The sequence below is a fragment of the Mchenga conophoros genome, linkage group LG1, assembly GCF_057382185.1.
Source record: "Mchenga conophoros isolate Kocher_MC1m ecotype Shallow Benthic linkage group LG1, M_conophoros_male_GT1.1, whole genome shotgun sequence".
Classification (NCBI taxonomy): domain Eukaryota; kingdom Metazoa; phylum Chordata; class Actinopteri; order Cichliformes; family Cichlidae; genus Mchenga; species Mchenga conophoros.
The window spans coordinates 20,545,400-20,564,067 of record NC_140526.1 but is presented as its reverse complement, the minus strand read 5'-3'; the positions used below and the strand labels follow the sequence as shown (position 1 = coordinate 20,564,067).

The window sequence follows — 18,668 nt, the reverse complement described above, 5'->3', positions numbered from 1 at the left end:
CTTTATCATAATCATTTGTATAGTCATTGGACAATGCTCGTCAACACCATAGTTTACTTTTTGGGAATTTTTGTGCTTTTACCAAAACTCTGCTGTTTATTTTATTGTATCAAGGTACTCTTTTCTATTTTCGTTTCCAAAGTTATTTTTCTACTTCATTTTTCTTGACATTTACACTCTTTCCTCGCCTGTAACTCTTATTATTATTATAATAAATATATAAATATGGGTAAAGTAAATAAAAGTAAATAAATATTTTTTCGCAATTACATTTTAGAACTGTGGGATGATATGTTTAGATACAGCTCATGTAGAAAATAAATGAAAAGGAACTTCTAGATTAATACGGATACAAGCTTAAAAGGGGGTTAGAAAGAGAAAAAGAAAACAAATGCAGGCCAAAGAAGCTAAAGGGATGTTATGTAACCTTTACTTAATGGGGGCTTAGCACTTTTCTTATTTTTATTTCTTTTTTGTTTTTTATTTAAGTGTTTGTCTTATAGTATGTTTCGCATTGAGTACCGCAGCAATTTCCTAACGTTGTAAATCTGCTCAACATCTGGCAATAAACCCTTTTCTGATTCTGAACATAAAATATAGAAAAAAATATAAGAGATGTAGTAATCACTTCAAACCAGAAGCGGCGCTTTTTCATATGTACGGTTTGGTATCGCCGTACAAAGAAGAAAAAGAAGAAGAAGAAGGATTGTGGGATTGCAATGGCTGCTCCCTCATCTGTAAACATACGCGTTGAGTTTACGAAAACCGATCGTTAATCGTTTTCTCTGACGCCATTAGTGGTGGTTTTGTGATTCATTTTGTGGTCCATAAGTTGGCCCCAGATGTTTACGTTCATGTGAGAGTGTTTGTATTTTACGCTGACAGAAACACGCGGCATTTTTGCGCCTTCTCGTCTGGACACTAGCAGCTCGAAGGCTAGCCGAGGCTAGCCGCTCAGTCTGAGGTATGTGATAGTTTTTTTTAAATGAAACTCTTACCCACGAGCTCTTTTATGGAGCAATGTTAGCTGCGTAAATATAATGCGTAGAGCTCACGTAAGCATGTTACCAACTACAGCGGAAGCGTATAGAGCCTCAAGTTAGATTTTGATACTATTAATGTGATAGGTACTAATACATATGTGACTTATTTCCCACCAAAGATTTATTTATTTCATTTTGGATCGGGGTAAAAAGTTATTATTGCTACTTCATATCCTGGAGGTTTTTTTTTTCCCCAAACATCAGTAGTTGGTCAATAAGTAAATAATTTAAATGTTATTACTCTGTGGTTTGGATTATTGATTGGAGCCTAGCTTGGACTCTGAGTATGACTGTGAAATGACGGCCTATCGATACAGTGCTGTGAAAAAGTATTTGTCTCCTTCCTGGTAAATATAACCCGAGTAAATACACACGATTGGAGTTGAATCCAATCGAGATGCTTTGCCAGGTGGCTGAATTAAAACAGTTCTGGACAGAAGTGTGTGCACGGTGATTCCTCTGGGATGATGTGAAAGACTCATTAGTAGTTATCACAAGCACTTGAGGCAATTACTTTTTTACACAGGACCAGGTTAACTTTTTTCCTTAATAAGTAAAATCATCATTTAAAATTTAGTTTGATGATCTGCAACATAAAAGTGTAATAAATATGCAAAAAAAAAAAACCTGAGATAGAATGTAATTATGTTATCAATGGTGATATCACCAGCGAAGATTACTAGCACTCCTCATATCATAACTTCTTCACAGATAATGGATGATGACGTGTCAATGCATAGGCTGGAAGGATCCGATCCGACCGTTCAAGTTGGAGGTCTGATTGTAAAGAAGAAGAGCGCTGCTGCAGAGCCCCATGTATTTCGGGCACCCACTCCACGCACATCTTTACTGGGCTTGGATCTTCTGGCAGCACAGAAAAGGAAGGAGCGTGAGACTAAGGAACAAGCAGATTCTAGCAGTGATGACAGGAGTAGCAAGAAGTCAAAGGTTTCCTCCTACAAAGACTGGGAGGAAGGTAAAAGTGACTCTGGATCTGATGAAGAAGACAGTGATGACAATAGCACTGCTAAAAAAGAGAGGTAAGTGTGAGCACTCTACAAAGAATAGATAGAAAGGTATTCCATTCATTTTATGAGCTTAAAAAGCTTTCATTGTGGCTTGTGGAAAAAGTTTTTACAATGTGCTGTTTTATAGTTTATTCGTATATGGGATCGTGACTTGGAAATGTTGCAGAGAGCAAAAAGTCACGGTGTACTTGACTGAGGAATTCTCATCAGAAATGCTATAATGTAATTGAGAATCTTTTATTTTTGTCTCGCTAGCAGGAAGTATCGTGTGACTGGTTCAGAGACGCCCTCAAACCCTGGAGGTGTCAGCGAAGAGTTCAGACGCAGACACCAGCAGAGGGAGAAGGAGAGGCGCGAGCATGGAGTCTATGCCTCTTCTAAAGAGGACAGAAACAGAGAGAGAGACCGAGAAAGGAGTAGAGATAAGGGCAGAGACCGACGCAGTGAAAGAGGTGACTCCATAAATCATTTGGTTTTCTAATAGTCATTAAAATTGACTTTTGGTTTTAGTCCATCCATCATGATTTTAGTGTGATATTTTTTTTTCCTTTTTTTAGTATTTGTAAGAAAGAACCACTCAAAACTCTGGATATTCCATTGTTTTTTTTGGTTTGTTTTTTTGTTTCAACGTTGTAGATCAGGTGATAATGAAAGCAAATATTAGATCAGTTGAGGATGCTGAGATTCCTTTGCTTTTGTCTGTTAGATGACCGCGAGAGCGGCTATAGCCGTGGCAGCAGCAGCAGTCGGTCGGAGCGTTGGGAGCGCAGTGAGAGGAGTGAACGCTCACAGAGGGATGGGTGGTCCGATCGCATCAGCCGGGGCAGTAAGAGAGATGAACCCCAAACTCCACAGAGTCGTCCCAGAGGTTGTTTTGCTTTTATTTGAATTTGTTTTATTGCCATGTACAAAATGTTGTGTATTCAACTTGATCACTTACCTTCTTTTGTTTTTACATAGATTCTTTCACTCCCTCCCGCTCCAACTGGGATGAGGATGACAGTGGTTTTGGCAGCTCAAGGCATTCCCAGTGGGAATCTCCTTCCCCTGCCCCGTCTCACAGAGAGTCCGACCGCTCGGAAAGAAGCCAACGCTCTGGCCGAGAAAGTGAGAGAAGGGACAGGTGAGCAACTGTCGTGTATTGTAGCTTACATTTTTGTGACTCAGGACCTGTAATTTTTATTTCTTTCTTTGTACTGATCAAAACTGATATTATATATGTGACCCCACACAGAATACAATATATTGAATTGCATTTAGAATTATCTTCAGCTCTAAATGTTATCTGGCAGCATGGCTATTTGTATTTTATAAAAAATATAATTCGCAGCTCTTTGCTGCGTATCACCAAGTGTTATGATCATACTGTTATCATCAGTTTCTTAGAGGCTTTTGTAAATATGATTGCACTTTGTGTGAAATGCTTAACTGCCACTCGATGCCAACATCATTTATTTGCTTTTAGATCAGTTAGATCAGGTCGTTATCCTGACGACACGCCCCTGCCTACCCCATCCTATAAGTATAATGAATGGGCCAATGACCGAAAGCATTTGGGGTCCACACCTCGTTTATCACAAGGAAAAGGTACTGTTAAAAAATTGAACCTTCATTCAACATTTATAGTATGCCGGAGAAATTTAATTTCTTTGTCTTTTCTTCAGGGAGGAAAGAAGAAGGTGGTGCAGGAATTATGTTTGATAATGAGAACGAGAAAGAACAGTGGGAGGAAGACCAGAAGGTGAGTACTAAATTATCACTCCTTCATGCCTCATACATAAGCATTTTTTTTCCTGTTATCTGATTATTTAACTGAAATTACAGCAAGCTGACAGAGACTGGTACATGATGGATGAAGGCTATGATGAGTTCCACAACCCTTTCACTTCCACCTCTGACGACTACATAAAGAAGAGAGAGCAGATACTTCAGAAGCAGACTCAAAAAAGAATATCTGCCCAGAAACGACAGATCAATGAGGTACAACCATTCTGCTTCAATATTTACCAAAATCAGAACTGTACACCTGCATGCAGTGGCAAATCTTCTGTGTATCTGCATACATGACTTGCCACTGCATGCAGGTGACCTTTGTGTGTGTGCATGTCTTTTAATAATAGTAATAATAATAATAATACATTTTATTTAAAAGCGCCTTTCAGAACACTCAAGGACGCAGAATAATAAAAGCAACATAAAAGCAAGCAGTTTACACAATCATAAAAGAATAAGCGATAAAACAAATTTCAAATAGCAGAGTGGAGAGGTTATGTGGAATAAGCTATTTTGAACAAATGAGTTTTGAGTTGGGTCTTAAAGAGAGAGATGGAAGAGATATTTCCAGAGTTGAGGAGCAGAGCAGCTGAAAGCCCTGCTCCCCATGGTGGCAAGACGGGGGGAAGGGACAGAGCGAGAAAGGGAAGAAGAAGGTCTAAGACACCGAGATGGGGCGGTGATCTTGTGTGGGCATACCTTTGTAAGAGGCTGTGATTCTTGTTAAAGGATAACGAACGGTGGGAGACCAATCGAATGCTGACCAGTGGTGTGGTGCAAAGGTTGGAAGTGGATGAAGATTTTGAGGAGGACAATGCCGCCAAGGTTCACCTGCTGGTTCATAACCTGGTCCCTCCCTTCCTGGATGGAAGAATAGTCTTCACTAAACAGGTAAAGCCTCTCATCATTAACATTTCCAATCTCTGAGATGTTATATTTGTCTCATGATTACGCTTGAGGAATTTCTTATCAATTTTAGTGTCAATATGTGCGTGTTTGTCCTCCCGCAGCCAGAACCTGTCATCCCTGTGAAAGATCCTACTTCTGATATGGCCATCATCTCTAGAAAGGGCAGCCAGCTGGTCCGTAAACATCGTGAGCAGAAAGAGCGAAAGAAGGTATGCTGGGCATGCAATTCCACTCAGACAGGTTCACAGAAAAGGATTTAGTGACCCTGCCTCAGACTTCATACTGAGGCTAGTTCAGTCTGAGAATGGTAATGGCATTTAGTGCAATGCACAATATAACTTAGTGTGCAAAAGTATGTAAAGCTGCTGCAGGATTCCTTGCCCTTTTGAACACTGAAGACATTTCTTTATAACTGGCTTTGGTTTTGGGATTGTTGTGTCATGCTGCAGAATGAACGTGGGACTGATGGGACACCTGCCTCATGGAATTACAAAATAAAGACTCTAGACATCTAAAATGCCTGAAAGTGTTGCACAGTAGATATATTATATAATAATAATATGATAATAACAGATCTATGATCATATTACAGATTCCTGATTATAATAATGTAATCTGTTAAATGCCCTATTGTGCAAGCTGTCATATACATTGTGTAGTTTGGTATTGCACAGTTGTGTAGGAAGCCACATACGATCCAAATCTCTAACAAATGAAATTAATATGTAAATGAATTGTGATAGGCTTACGAACGCATGTCTTATGCTACTGTTGTCCAACATTCCTTCATTAAATGAATAATCACAATATTTTAATTCGTGTCGGTGTGAGGAATAAATCATTAATGAGGCAAAACTATTGGATGACTCTGACACCAGATGCTGTATTCACTCTTTTTCTGATCTGAATATGTGTACCTGCCCTTAATTATGTTTTCAGGCACAGCACAAACACTGGGAATTGGCAGGCACCAAGTTGGGGGATATCATGGGTATTAAGAAGACGGAGGATGAAGACATGCCAGGGGGCAAAGCTGTAGGAGAGGACGGCAAAGTAGATTACAGGTGAGCTGACAGACATTTTCTCTATTAATAATCTGGCTTGTAGCATTGAAGTCTAGTGTTTGTCTGATCTACTGTATTCATTTTTTTGTTGTTTGCTTTACAGAGCAGAGCAAAAATTTGCAGACCACATGAAAGAGAAGAGCGAGGCCAGCAGTGAATTTGCTAAGAAGAAGAGCATTCTGGAGCAGAGACAGTACCTGCCTATCTTTGCAGTCAGACAGCAGCTTCTTAATATCATAAGGTATTGATACCAAGACTATGTTGGTTGTTTTCCACCTTTAAAATGTGTTTGACATTAAAAGACAGAGGGATGTGGGTGATTGGCTGTTTGGACAAATATTTGTTTATACTCATCAACTAAGCAGTTTATTTGATTTTCTTACTATTTAATGGATGGTGGAATTAGTTACAAGAAACCCGCATTAAAACTGAGATGAGTTCTTTGACTATAACCTTCAATTTTTAATTGTGTTTACTGCAAACTGCAGGGACAACAGCATAGTGATTGTTGTTGGGGAAACCGGCAGTGGGAAGACCACCCAGCTGACCCAGTACCTGCACGAGGATGGCTACACCAGATACGGCATGGTGGGTTGCACTCAGCCCAGAAGAGTGGCTGCCATGAGCGTGGCCAAGAGAGTCAGCGAGGAGATCGGCACCAACCTCGGAGAGGAGGTAAAGCCAACACACTGGAGCCATCTTGCATATTCTGTGTAACACTGCCATCTAGTGGGCAGGAGGAAAATATCAGGTTTGTTAGCGACCTGGAATGTGGTAGTGAATGAAATAATCAACTTCAAGTGCTGAAAAATAGTAGTAGGTAAAGGGAGAACCCATGTTTTTAGAGGGTTTAAAATAATTCTGTTTTACTTCTGTCAGTAGGTACTATCTTTGCTTTAATTGCTTCCCCCCTTTCATTTTTATTAAAATGAATATCTGTGCATGTCACACAGGAGTATTGGGTTAGTGGTCATTCTCTCACATTTTTTTTTTTTTTTCAGTTTCACTTGATTATTTTGACAATGTTTCCTCTAGGTTGGTTACGCAATCCGATTTGAGGACTGTACATCTGAGAAAACTCTGATAAAGTACATGACAGATGGAATCCTGCTCAGGGAGTCACTGAGGGAGTCGGACCTGGACCACTACAGTGCTGTTATAATGGACGAAGCTCACGAGCGCTCACTGAATACTGACGTGCTGTTCGGTCTGCTGCGTGAGGTCGGTACAACATACTTTTATGAGAAGAATACTCGATGATGTCAAGCAAGCTCTTCACTTCTGTTTGCTTTTCCTATCAGGTTGTATCTCGGCGCACCGATTTGAAACTCATAGTTACGTCTGCAACCATGGATTCTGACAAGTTTGCATCATTTTTTGGCAACGTACCTATATTCCATATTCCAGGGAGAACATTTCCAGTTGACATTTTGTTTAGCAAGGTATGTTTATGATTTTATTCCTTATTTCGGGTATAAGAGCCTTTCTGTGAACCTTGTATCATACGGGTAATAAATGTAAATTAGGTTGCCATATTTTTACCTCAACATGAAGCTGTCAGTTTATGAAATACAACTAGTTTATATATTATGCAAAGTCTGGATGATTTGTTGTGTGTGGTGCTTTGTAGACACCTCAGGAGGACTACGTGGAGGCAGCTGTGAAGCAAGCATTGCAGATTCACCTCAGTGGGCTGTTGGGAGACATCCTCATTTTTATGCCTGGGCAAGAGGACATTGAAGTAAGCAACATGACCGTGATATATATATTTCTTGTTTGGTTTGTGTGCTCTCACCAAACTTATTCTAGTTTTAGTAAAAAAAGAGAAAAGCAGAATTTTTGAGAAAACTAACTGAATCAATTTTGTGAACTTGGAAAACTAAACTAACTAAAATAAAATAAAAACATAGAGGAAATATCTTAGTTTTAGAGTCTGGTAAAGTTTTCAGTATTTCCTTGTTATTGCAGGTGACATCGGATCAGATTGTGGAGCGTTTGGAAGACTTGGAAAATGCTCCTGCTCTAGCTGTGCTTCCCATTTACTCTCAGCTTCCATCTGACCTCCAGGCCAAGATCTTCCAGAAGGTTTTTATCACTTGTGAATTAATTCAAATAAACATTTTACGCAAACTAATAACCTTCAGCTGATTAATTTTCTTTCGTCGCTTGCTAGGCTCCAGATGGTGTGAGAAAATGCATAGTCGCTACAAACATCGCAGAGACGTCCCTCACTGTGGATGGCATCATGTTTGTTGTGGATTCAGGCTATTGCAAACTTAAGGTAGCTCAATCCCACTGAAGATATTTTTATTACTGTACAGTATTTAAGGAAAGTGACACCATTGATATTTACTTCCCTTTTTTTCCCTATTCAAAAGGTTTTTAATCCTCGCATTGGAATGGACGCGCTCCAGGTTTATCCTATTAGCCAAGCTAATGCCAACCAGCGTGCTGGTCGAGCAGGACGTACAGGACCAGGGCAATGTTACAGGTAATATTCAGGCCCTTGTCTGCTTTATGCACACTCGGTATTTGTGCAGACACATTCACATGGCACATTACAGAATTTCTGAGCTGGAATTAGTGCATAGTTTACAGTTTTAGCAGTTTTGTTTTTTTAACTCAGGCTTTTTCTTGTTTTCAATACTGAAAGTCTCTTGATCCTTTAAGAGGGAAGATATTCTCATTCTGCCTGCTTTAAAACCCTCTCACAGTAACTACGTGCAATCCGGTTCCACATTACAATTGTAAATGTATTTTTGGCTGAATGGCACATATTCAGAAACAAACCACCCGGGGTTAGAGTCAGGCTTTTATTCTGCTCCTGCTTGTCTAAAAAGCTTGCATCATTCTGGTTGAACTGTTAATGTGTTCACAAATTGTGTTCATGTGTGTTGTGGCCATGCCTTCAAGACAGACAGAGGCAGCAAAGGAGGGAGAGTGCCAGAAGCCTAATCTCTGGAGGATTTCATGCAGTTTGACTGTTTGTACGGCAGGAAAGGAGATCCTTTTAGAGGTTTTACTTGACCTCTCGCTCTTTGGATATATTATAACTTATTATAACATATTATAGAGACTTGCTGACGTGCCTACACATAGTGAAACATTTTGTATTTGAAATGAGCTGTGAGGCCCACGTATGCTGAGATAAATCCTACCCACCTGCTCTTAACACACAAGCTCACAAAAATATACAAAGAATCGGTTTTGGAACAGCTTTACACGGCGCAGTCGAGGCGTTTGAGCAGCTGCGGATGTGAGAGCGCACAGAGAGATTCACGGTGATTTACTCAGCTCGTGTGGAGAATTCCCTGTTCAAAGATCCTTTGAGCGTGTGTGGGTGCCTGCAGTAGGCACCCACACACGCTCAAATCCCTCAATGTTCAAATCATCCTGTAATTATAAGCACCTACACCAGACTGCTGTAATTGCTGAAAGAGATACTTTAACCCATGCTCAGGAAGTTTCCCTGAATTCTAACTTATGGAGTTTCCCTTTGCAGTCGTTCTACAGTCGGGTCCATAAATATTTGGATAGTGACACTTTCTTTGCCTCTGTACATCACCACAGTGGACTTTCAATAAGATAAAATGTAGACTTTTGCTTTCATTCAAAGGGTTTGATAAAAAATTATTGCAATAACTGTTTAGGAATTCGAGACCAAGTTAGAGAATAAGTTCACTGAAAGGAGTATCATGACCGGTTGAGGCCTGTTCCCTCGTGGTTTAACGACTGAAGGATGTTAGGCTGAAAACAAAAAACTAAATAAACCTTTAAGAGACAGCAGAAACTTTAGGAGGGGTCAAATCAACAATTTGCTATGTTCTTAAAAATAATGATTATACTGACCAGGTCAGCAGCTTCACAACATCTAACAAAGTCAAAAACACCATCAAGTAGGTGGGGGTATCAGGAGTTTCCTTGATGAGGTGCAGACCACTGTTTAAAGTCAAGAATGGGAAATCCAGATTAGAGTTTGCCATAAAACATTTAAAAGAGCCCGCACAGTTCTAGGAAAAAAATGTAACAGATAAAAGCAAAATTAACTTGTTCACAAATCATGGGAAGAGAAGGGAAAAGGAAACATCTTCAAACTGTGTGAAAATGACTGAATTGTAATTGCAGTTCATGTAAAAAAATAAATAATGAAAATCTTCCAAATTAAAGCTGGAAGTCTGCATTTCAGTTATTTGACTGTGTGATTTAAAAATGGCACGCAGTGGCTTGTTTTACAGTCCAAAAGCTTATGGACCTGACTGTATGCTCGGTACTTTCCTAATGACACGTGTCCACATAATAACATGAGCATATTTCATCTTCTCCGTTCAAGCTCTCAGTTTGCTTCAAAAACAAGCAAACCAGTTTGACCGTTACTCTGTGTCTCCTCCGCCCGAACAGGCTGTACACTCAGAGCGCCTTTAAGAACGAGATGCTGACCACCACCATACCAGAGATCCAGAGAACCAACTTGGCCAACGTAGTCCTGCTGTTAAAGTCTCTGGGTGTTCAGGATTTGCTCCTTTTCCACTTCATGGATCCACCACCTGAGGATAACATGCTCAACTCCATGTACCAGCTCTGGATCTTGGGAGCTTTGGACAACACAGGTTTGTGTCTAGTGTCCAACCGGAAATCCTCCCCCCATTTAAATTGATTTCTAGTACGTCGACTTTTAAAAAAAAGCGTACAATTATTATATTACAAGTATTATATTTTCCGATTAGTGATGACATAAAATAAAACTAAGTCTAAATGTATTTCTATATCCTCCATTTGTGTTAAATGGACATGTAAAATTATATACCAAATTTGTTGTAGCAGGCTGGACTTAGCCCAGGTCAGTCGTTTTTTCCAGTAGGGCCAAACAATATAAATCATTTTCCTGACGTGATGATAGAGGATATTGGGTATTTAGGAATTGCATTTCCCCTCTGAGCGCTGCTTTGAGCTGATACATAGTGATTGTGACACCCCAAACAGGCACGAGACCGGCTTCTGTAAAGGATGCTGCATTGATAGTGCAGACGCTGCAAACAGGCCTGGAGGAGACAGTTGTGAGGTTTAGCCAGTGGAGTAATTGCCTAGTAACTGATCCTGTGTTTGATTTGACTGGTCGGGTCTCATTTTGGTCTCATCCTTAGCCAGATTCCAGGGGATTTAGGGATTTGGGGATAAGGGGGGACTTTTGATGATTCCCTGTATGGTGTGTTAACAGCAGATTATCTCTGATTAAGGCTTACCTGCCCCAAACTGGCTTCTCTGCTACTCTGCTTTTCCTCCTCGTAAGCTTCTTAGACTCTTTCGTCTAATCATTTAAATCAGAAACTGCAAAGTTTTTTGATCTCACACTCTATTTTTTCCCCTACAAGTATTCTCAGCTGTCAGCAGTTCATTCTACTCTCTCACAGTGAAAGATAAATAAGTGTCACACAATGCTGCCTTCTCCCTTACGCCAGCAGGCTTTTGATGGAAAAGCAGCTTATCCACTCATCTTAATACTTGTCCCTCCTACATTCTTTACATGTCATGTACGTTTATATTGCACACACGCTGAGTTTGTCACGGTGTCCTCTGTCGTCCTTTCAGGAGCTTTGACACCAACGGGACGTCTGATGGTGGAGTTTCCGCTTGACCCCGCCCTCTCTAAGATGCTGATAGTGTCCTGTGACATGGGCTGCAGTGCTGACATTCTCATCATCGTCTCCATGTTGTCTGTGCCAGCCATCTTTTACAGACCTAAGGTACAACTCCTTTTTTTTTTAATTTTTAAGAATGTGATTTGTTGTTTTTTTTCTCGAAAATAAATATGAGCTCCCGTCACATGACTTCTTGAATGTGAAAAGGTTTGCTCCAAATGATGACATGAGAATTGCATCAAAAGCCTGACATCTGCACTGTTTTAGTATATTTTGGTCCATATAAAGCCCAGGGAGCTCTTTGGAGTTTAAAAGCTTTCCTTTTTTTTTCCCTTTCGTATCGTTTCTGCCTCAGACGCGCACTGTTCTGGCTCACTCTTAGCACCCTCATGGCATTATTTTTAGTTGTTGCCTTTTCAGTGGAAAAGCTAATTCACTGTACCAGACAGAAGACAGACACAGTTGGTGACTAGCAGCTTAAAAGTCTGATAATTCCCTCAGGAATTAGTGGAGACTTAAATAAAAAAAACAAAAGTAAAGGAGAAAGTGAAGAAAATGAATGTTGGACTGTGCTACGTGGTGGGGAACATAACTCCATCCTAACAAATTTGACGTATAATATTACGTTTCTGCTACACGCTGGTTAGCTGTTACATTTTTAAACACTAATAAACACTTTTAAATATTAAACTCTGTCTGTGCGTTTTTTACAGGGTCGTGAGGAGGAGAGTGACCAGGTGAGGGAGAAGTTCTCAGTCCCCGAGAGTGACCACCTCACCTACCTTAATGTGTACATGCAGTGGAAGAACAACAATTACTCTAGCATCTGGTGCAACGAGCACTTCATCCACACCAAGGCCATGCGCAAGGTCAGACTTGCACTGCTTCACCTATTCTCTCGTTCACTTTGCACTTGTAAACTCTGCTATATGAATATTGTGCAGTTTTAATGGTTAATAGTGTCAAGTTTGCTGTTTGGGCAAAGTTTAAATCCTGTGAGATTTTCAGGGTGTTACATTATTGCAATGATATGTATTTTTAAAACAATCGTAAGCAGCCAGGTTGGACTTGTTTTGTCTGTTGGGGTCTACCTCCAATAAATCCGGTGTTTGTGCAGGTGCGTGAGGTACGCTCCCAGTTGAAGGACATCATGGTGCAGCAGAGGATGAACCTGGTTTCCTGTGGTTCAGACTGGGACATCATCAGAAAATGCATCTGTGCTGCTTACTTCCACCAGGCTGCCAAGCTCAAGGTACTTTCTTCACTTACGGTTTCCTTCAGTTAATATGTTACACCTGGTGGCGACTGGTTGTGGCAGATTTATAGCAGCATAATTACAGAGTGGTGAAATATCCCCCCTGGCCTCCCATTAATACAGCGGTAAAATCTGAAAGGAAATTTAAAATCATGACTATATAATCAAGGTTCTCAGTTTGACTTATGTGTAGGCAGCTAACCCAAGCAATCATAGTAATGCTGGATATACTTTAAATTTATTTTCCTGCTGTCCAACCCAGGTGGAGAAGCAAATTAGCCCAGATGACCTGCTTTGCTCTGACCTTATAGTGCAAACATAGACAGAGGCACACTGCAGGAACCAGGATCCTGAACATTTAATTTATTTATGCATGTGTTTGCTCCCAGGGCATTGGGGAATATGTGAATGTGAGGACAGGTATGCCATGTCACCTCCATCCTACCAGCTCCCTGTTTGGTATGGGCTACACTCCCGACTACATCATCTACCACGAGCTCGTAATGACCACAAAGGTAAGAAGACTGACTGCTGCATATTTTTGGCAAAAAACAGTTGATGGTTTTTAATGTTGCTGATGTTAACTTGTGCTTTGTGTTGCAGGAGTACATGCAGTGTGTGACTGCAGTGGATGGAGAGTGGCTAGCAGAACTGGGACCCATGTTTTATAGCATCAAACATGCTGGAAAAAGCAGACAGGTAAGTCAAGAAATGGGTGGAGCAGCATGCAGGTGGATGCTGGGGTTGTGGAAGGGGTGAAAGAGCAGGCGGCTCTGACAGGAAGGTCAGAAGGAGAGGTGGGAAATTTTGTGTAAATATAAAATATACATTTTTGTGTTGTTTTTGTTTTGACCCCTCAGATTTACTTTGTAACCCGTAGCTGTGGTCCTTATCAGCTTTTCGGTGTGGTGGCAACTTTTCTTAAAAAAAAGATTTTTTTAGACTCAGGAGTAACGTAGTTTCCATCCTAGTTGTGGAGCACTGGACTGGCTCTTTATTCACCTCAAAGTTGCGTGAGAGAGCGTGGGAGTTTGCCCAACCAGTCTACATGTGTTTTGTGGACCGTGTCCCTGTGAGCATCCTGTGAGTACAGGCTGACTGCCCCGTTGCTATGAACCATTTATTCCCTGTTCAGTCGTAGTGAGAGCTTGGTTTGCGTCGCCAGCAGTAAATCGGATCCTTTCCCATCAGGCCTGCCCTCGTTCATAACTTTTATGGATAGAAATCCTAGTCGCAGCCAAATGGTGTCAACTTTGACAGACTTAGGATCATGTCTCTGCTCTTCGCAGATGATGTGGTTGTCTTGGTCTAATCAGCTTCCACTACAGTGTAAAGTGGCTGGGATAAGAATTGGTACCTCCAAAGATTTATTTTTAGGGTTTACCTTTATTTTATATTTTTAGCAGCAAAGAGGAGAAGAGAAAGATGGGCAGAGAAAGCAGGGGAAGACATGCAGCCAAGGGCTGCAGGTCAGACTGGAATCCAGGCCCACTGCATTTCAGCTGTAGGGCATTCGGGCACCTGCTCAACCAGTGAGCTAAATCAGCATCCAGCACCTACAAGTCTGAGTCCATGTTCCTCGGGTAGATTGCTCACTCTGATTAGGGGATGAGCTGTTGCCCCAAATGGAGGAGTTTCTGTGGCAGGCCTCACAAGTGAGGGGATAGGGAGGCGTGAGATTGACACCTTATGAACACAAGCTCAAAAAAAATTAGATTATGGATACAATTGGCAAAAATGAGCTTCCTCTGAAGGTGGCTGGGGAATAGAGAGGGGGTGAGGGACTCAGAGTTGCTACATCTCAACATCGAAACCAGCCAGTTGAGGTGTGTTGGGCATTTGACGAGGCTGCCTTCTGGACGCCTTCCAGGTGAGGTGTTTCTGGCCGTAGTGGAAGAAGGCCCCCGGGGCAGAGCAGCATATGCTGGAAAAGTTAACCCCTCAGCTGGTTTCGGAACGCCTTGGAGTGCCTCCGGATGAGCTGGAGAAGTTGGCCTGGGAGAATGAGGTCCAGCACCTCCCTCTGGATAAGCGGCAGTGGTAGACAGGTGGAGTCACTTGTTCCAACCTGGAAATATCCTCAGGCAGAAAGACAGATCTATAAGTGAAACGAACTAGACTTACCTGCACCATAAAATTCTCTTCTCAGAAGAGCGGAGACTGTTAATAGCACTGATTTTAGAATAACATGTTAACATTGACTTGTGCATGTAAACATTTCTGTATTCTTCTTTTTAAACCATTTGTCCGTGTTCGACTTGTAGGAGAACCGTCGCAGGGCCAAGGAGGAGATCACCAACATGGAGGAGGAGATGGCCATGGCCGAGGAGCAGCTGCGAGCTCGTCGAGAAGAGCAGGAGAAGAAGAACAACGTCGGCAGCGTGAGGTAAGGCGGCAACAAATCTCCCCTCCTTTTGGTTCTCTACACGGGCCTCGTCCAACAATAGTTCCCTGTGGCCCTCATTTTCCATACACAGTCAAGATTAGAAACGTTTAATTTACCTACCCTGCTGCCAATCCCCTATCTCCACCCCTCCCTCCCTCCCTCTACTCCACCTTTCTCACTCTTCATGATGAGCTTTTCTCACCTCTGGTCCCTCCAGACGAGACAAAAAGAAATAATATTGACTCCTGGCTGACCCCCATTACTGCAGCAATTTAAATTGTGCCATAGCAGAACAGAGAAAGGAGGGGAATGTTCATTTTCAAATTAGACCAAAAAAATTAATTTCACACCCATCTCCGAGCTTTACATAGAGAAATAGGGTTATAAAGACAAATTTAAAAAAGTCCCTTTATTGTTAATTAATCAGCTGGTTTTTCTGTCTCGAGCTTAGTGTGGCCACATCTGTGACAGATATGTTGAAAATAATCACACTCGAGGTATAGGATTAAGAATCAGATTTAAGAAGAGGAAGCTGGGCGTGTGATAATGAAGTTGAAGGCTCTCCTGGGCTCGTGGCTGTCTTTGTCCTCTGGCGGGCCTCACGAGCGTCTCCTCTCTGAGTTCAGTGTGACTGGGATGAAATATGTTGTCGGGCGTGCTTTCGAGTGGCAGCTGCTTATCACCCGTCTCCCTGCTCAGCAGCGCAGATCACTGCTGTGAATTAGTAAACAGCCCTGTTGCTTGTGTTGTGTATAAATGGGGAGCATTGAGTGTTTTTGGAGCCTGTGTGTTTGTTCTATATGAAATGCTTAAGAGACAACGCAACGAGTTTTAACTCCAATGGTTAGCACCATCTCTCTGTGTGGAGTTTGCATGTTCTCCTTGTGTGGCTTCCTCCCACAGTATACACGGAGTCAGGTGAATCAGCGATTCTCAATTAACTTGAGGTGTGAATGGAGTGTGACTGGTCGGTTCTGTCTGTGTTAGCCCTGCAACAGACTGGCAACCTCTGCAGGGTGTATCCTGCACCTCACACTAAGACAGAAGAAGAAAGTGGTTGGATGGTCTTGTTTTCAGAAATAGAGATTTTGACAGTTTTATTCTGTAATGTGCTTGGTCTTCTTATGAATTCTACTCCCCCCCCCCCCCTAAAAATCCTAAATATTAAATACATTTCAAAAGAAAAGTCTCAGCTTCCTGTTGACACATTATGTTGAAAAGCATTTAGTAATAGTAAAGTGTAAATTGCACTTTCCAGCAGGTTCGAGTTACCACTTCTGCTGTTTGAGAGCGGGGAGCATTTAATAAACAAACAATATTTATCAGACAAACTGAACATGCGGTAAAAATCTAATTGAGTGCACTAATAGATGTAGTTATCTGTCATATAGTGCAGTTGCACACCAGTCAGCAGTGATTACACTTTAAAACTTTACATAACATTAAAAATTAGCTGGAACATGTTAGATCAAGTATTCAGATATATTTAGTCCTTTAGGAATGGTCAGTGGGCCAGCTGACACTACACTAAAAAAAAGCATATCACTGTTATAAAACATGCACCACCAGTCAGACATTCATGTTCATTGAGCTTAATGGAGCTACTGGAAGCGTTTGTGTTAAGGGAAGCACAACATTTTCTCCCAAAGTGACCGGTAAGCCAGAGAGCAGGGACAGATTGACAGAAGGAGGTTATGGCCTGATTGTTGTAATTGCTGCAGGTGTGTGTGTGTTAGCAGGAGGAAGGCACGAGAGAAGTGTCAGTGTCACACTGCTGTAATTAAAGATGATAGATTGCACTGTCAGAGGCGTCAGGCTCTACGTCCCAACACTCTTCACAGAGACACACCGCTCTGTCTTTTCATTCATTCTCCTCTTCACGCAGCTTTAAAAAACCCAGCTCTTTTAACCCAGAGTAGGAAACATTCAGTGTTGACCAAACACCGCAATAAGGAATAAAGCTCCTGTTGTGTATGTTGCCACAGGAAGTAACTTGTCTGCACCTGCTTCTCTCTCCTGATTCAGGGCGGTGAAAATCTGCACGCCAGGAAGGAAAGAAGAGGTCCCCATGACACCCAGACACACCCCCGCCCGCTTCGGACTGTAAAACGGCTTCTGGAAGTAAGAAGCTCCCGATCCATTTCCGCTTCTAAGCAGTCACTGTCATCGAGGCTCGGACCACACCAGCAAAAGCAAAAACAGAGCAGCTTTCAACCATTTCTTCCTCCCAGTGTGGCCGTCAGCTGCAGTTCATGTTCAGACCACTAGAGTGAGAACTTGTATAAGGCACAAGACTCGGAGACTAGCTGGGTTGATCAGAAAGCCTCCCTCCACCTCCATCACCTTCACTAGCTGTTTCCATGATGCATTTTAAGGAAAAAGGACTGTGCTGTTTTCTTTCTTTCTGTTCCCCCATAAACAGTATTTATATGTGCTTATTATTGAAAGGCTTTTAGAGAGGTGTTGACAATAATTGTACCTCCACTAAAAACTCAAACGTAATTTTCTATATTCCTGACGGTATTGTCAGAGTGCAGCTGATAAATGGTAAGCTGATGTAAGTGTTACGTGTCTTCATGTCCTTGTATTTACTAGTTCTTGCAGTGTTGTGACTTGAACGACACGTGCCACCTTGAAGTGCTCCTCTACAGACAGAAGCACTATTGAAAATGTACTTGTGGCACGAGTGTCTACTGACTCTACAGTCGTATTGTCATACGCCCTAATACTCACATGCAGGCTTAGGCAATTGACCTTTTTTAACTCCTGTTGACCTTGTTCCAACAACGTACTGTGGCTGATCATCGCTTCATTATTTCACCACGCTGGATTAAATATATAAACGGTGTCACTGTTATGGCAAACATTACCTTTTTTGGTTTTCCTTGAAACAGATGTTCAGAAATGCTCATATGCCTTTGTTGGTGTGCACCTTCCTCTTTACCCTCAGCTGATCAGAATGCCATGCAGCTTCACATAGACTGGTGTGTCGGTTTTTTGTCCTTTTACGTGAAACTCAGCTTATGTTTCTTTTTCTTTCTACATATTTTACAAATGAAAATAAACATTAGCAATTTAAATTTTTTTTTTAAATCCAGTGTAGTTCTGATGCATTTTCTGCACATTCATGCAAAACATTGGTTGGTTTTGCAGTGCTGTGAATAATGATTTGATAAGTGAAAATGATGCAACTCAGTTTTTGCTTATGTATCTATTAAAACTAAGTGGCAAACAATTAATTTAGAAGTCATTAACTATGATCATAAAGCATGTCCGCCGTTAAATCAGGTTCAACACCCAGAGGTTGGGCACTGAAAAGGTAACAATGTTCTCTGTTAACCAACCAGTTGAGTCCTATATTTTTCATCATATTTTATCAAAAAATACTCCAAAAGTCACAAAGAAGAAGTTTGAGAAGAAGATGACCGGGAGGAGACGACCACGACTGGAAAAGTTTGCCAAGTGTTAATAAGGAAGCATCCAAAAAAGCTTAGGTAACAGCTGATTAAAACAAACTGGAGGCTCAGAGGTTTGTCTGCACGTTGTCCAACTACCCAAACGCAGCCACATTGCT

The 18,668-nt window shown here is 41.4% G+C and overlaps 1 protein-coding gene across 2 annotated transcripts; it reads left to right on the top strand.

Annotated features, from left to right (window-relative positions):
• Positions 1 to 699: 699 nt before the first annotated feature.
• dhx38 (DEAH (Asp-Glu-Ala-His) box polypeptide 38) lies at positions 700 to 18,187 on the top strand. Of its 2 annotated transcripts, none has more exons than XM_085269722.1 (27): positions 700 to 964; positions 1,755 to 2,083; positions 2,330 to 2,523; positions 2,778 to 2,939; positions 3,032 to 3,194; positions 3,537 to 3,658; positions 3,736 to 3,812; positions 3,896 to 4,051; positions 4,574 to 4,735; positions 4,855 to 4,962; positions 5,693 to 5,817; positions 5,921 to 6,058; positions 6,306 to 6,492; positions 6,853 to 7,038; positions 7,119 to 7,259; positions 7,448 to 7,558; positions 7,786 to 7,902; positions 7,991 to 8,098; positions 8,196 to 8,308; positions 10,216 to 10,424; positions 11,404 to 11,558; positions 12,167 to 12,322; positions 12,571 to 12,705; positions 13,098 to 13,223; positions 13,312 to 13,407; positions 14,973 to 15,094; positions 17,120 to 18,187. In XM_085269722.1, exons 2-27 carry the CDS (start codon positions 1,758 to 1,760, stop codon positions 17,199 to 17,201), a joined length of 3,777 nt encoding a protein of 1,258 aa, XP_085125848.1. In that variant the 5' UTR covers positions 700 to 964; positions 1,755 to 1,757; the 3' UTR covers positions 17,202 to 18,187. The 2 variants fall into 2 exon arrangements, with proteins under 2 accessions (XP_085125848.1, XP_085125843.1); XM_085269717.1 differs by having other exon boundaries at positions 2,327 to 2,523.
• Positions 18,188 to 18,668: the final 481 nt, after the last annotated feature.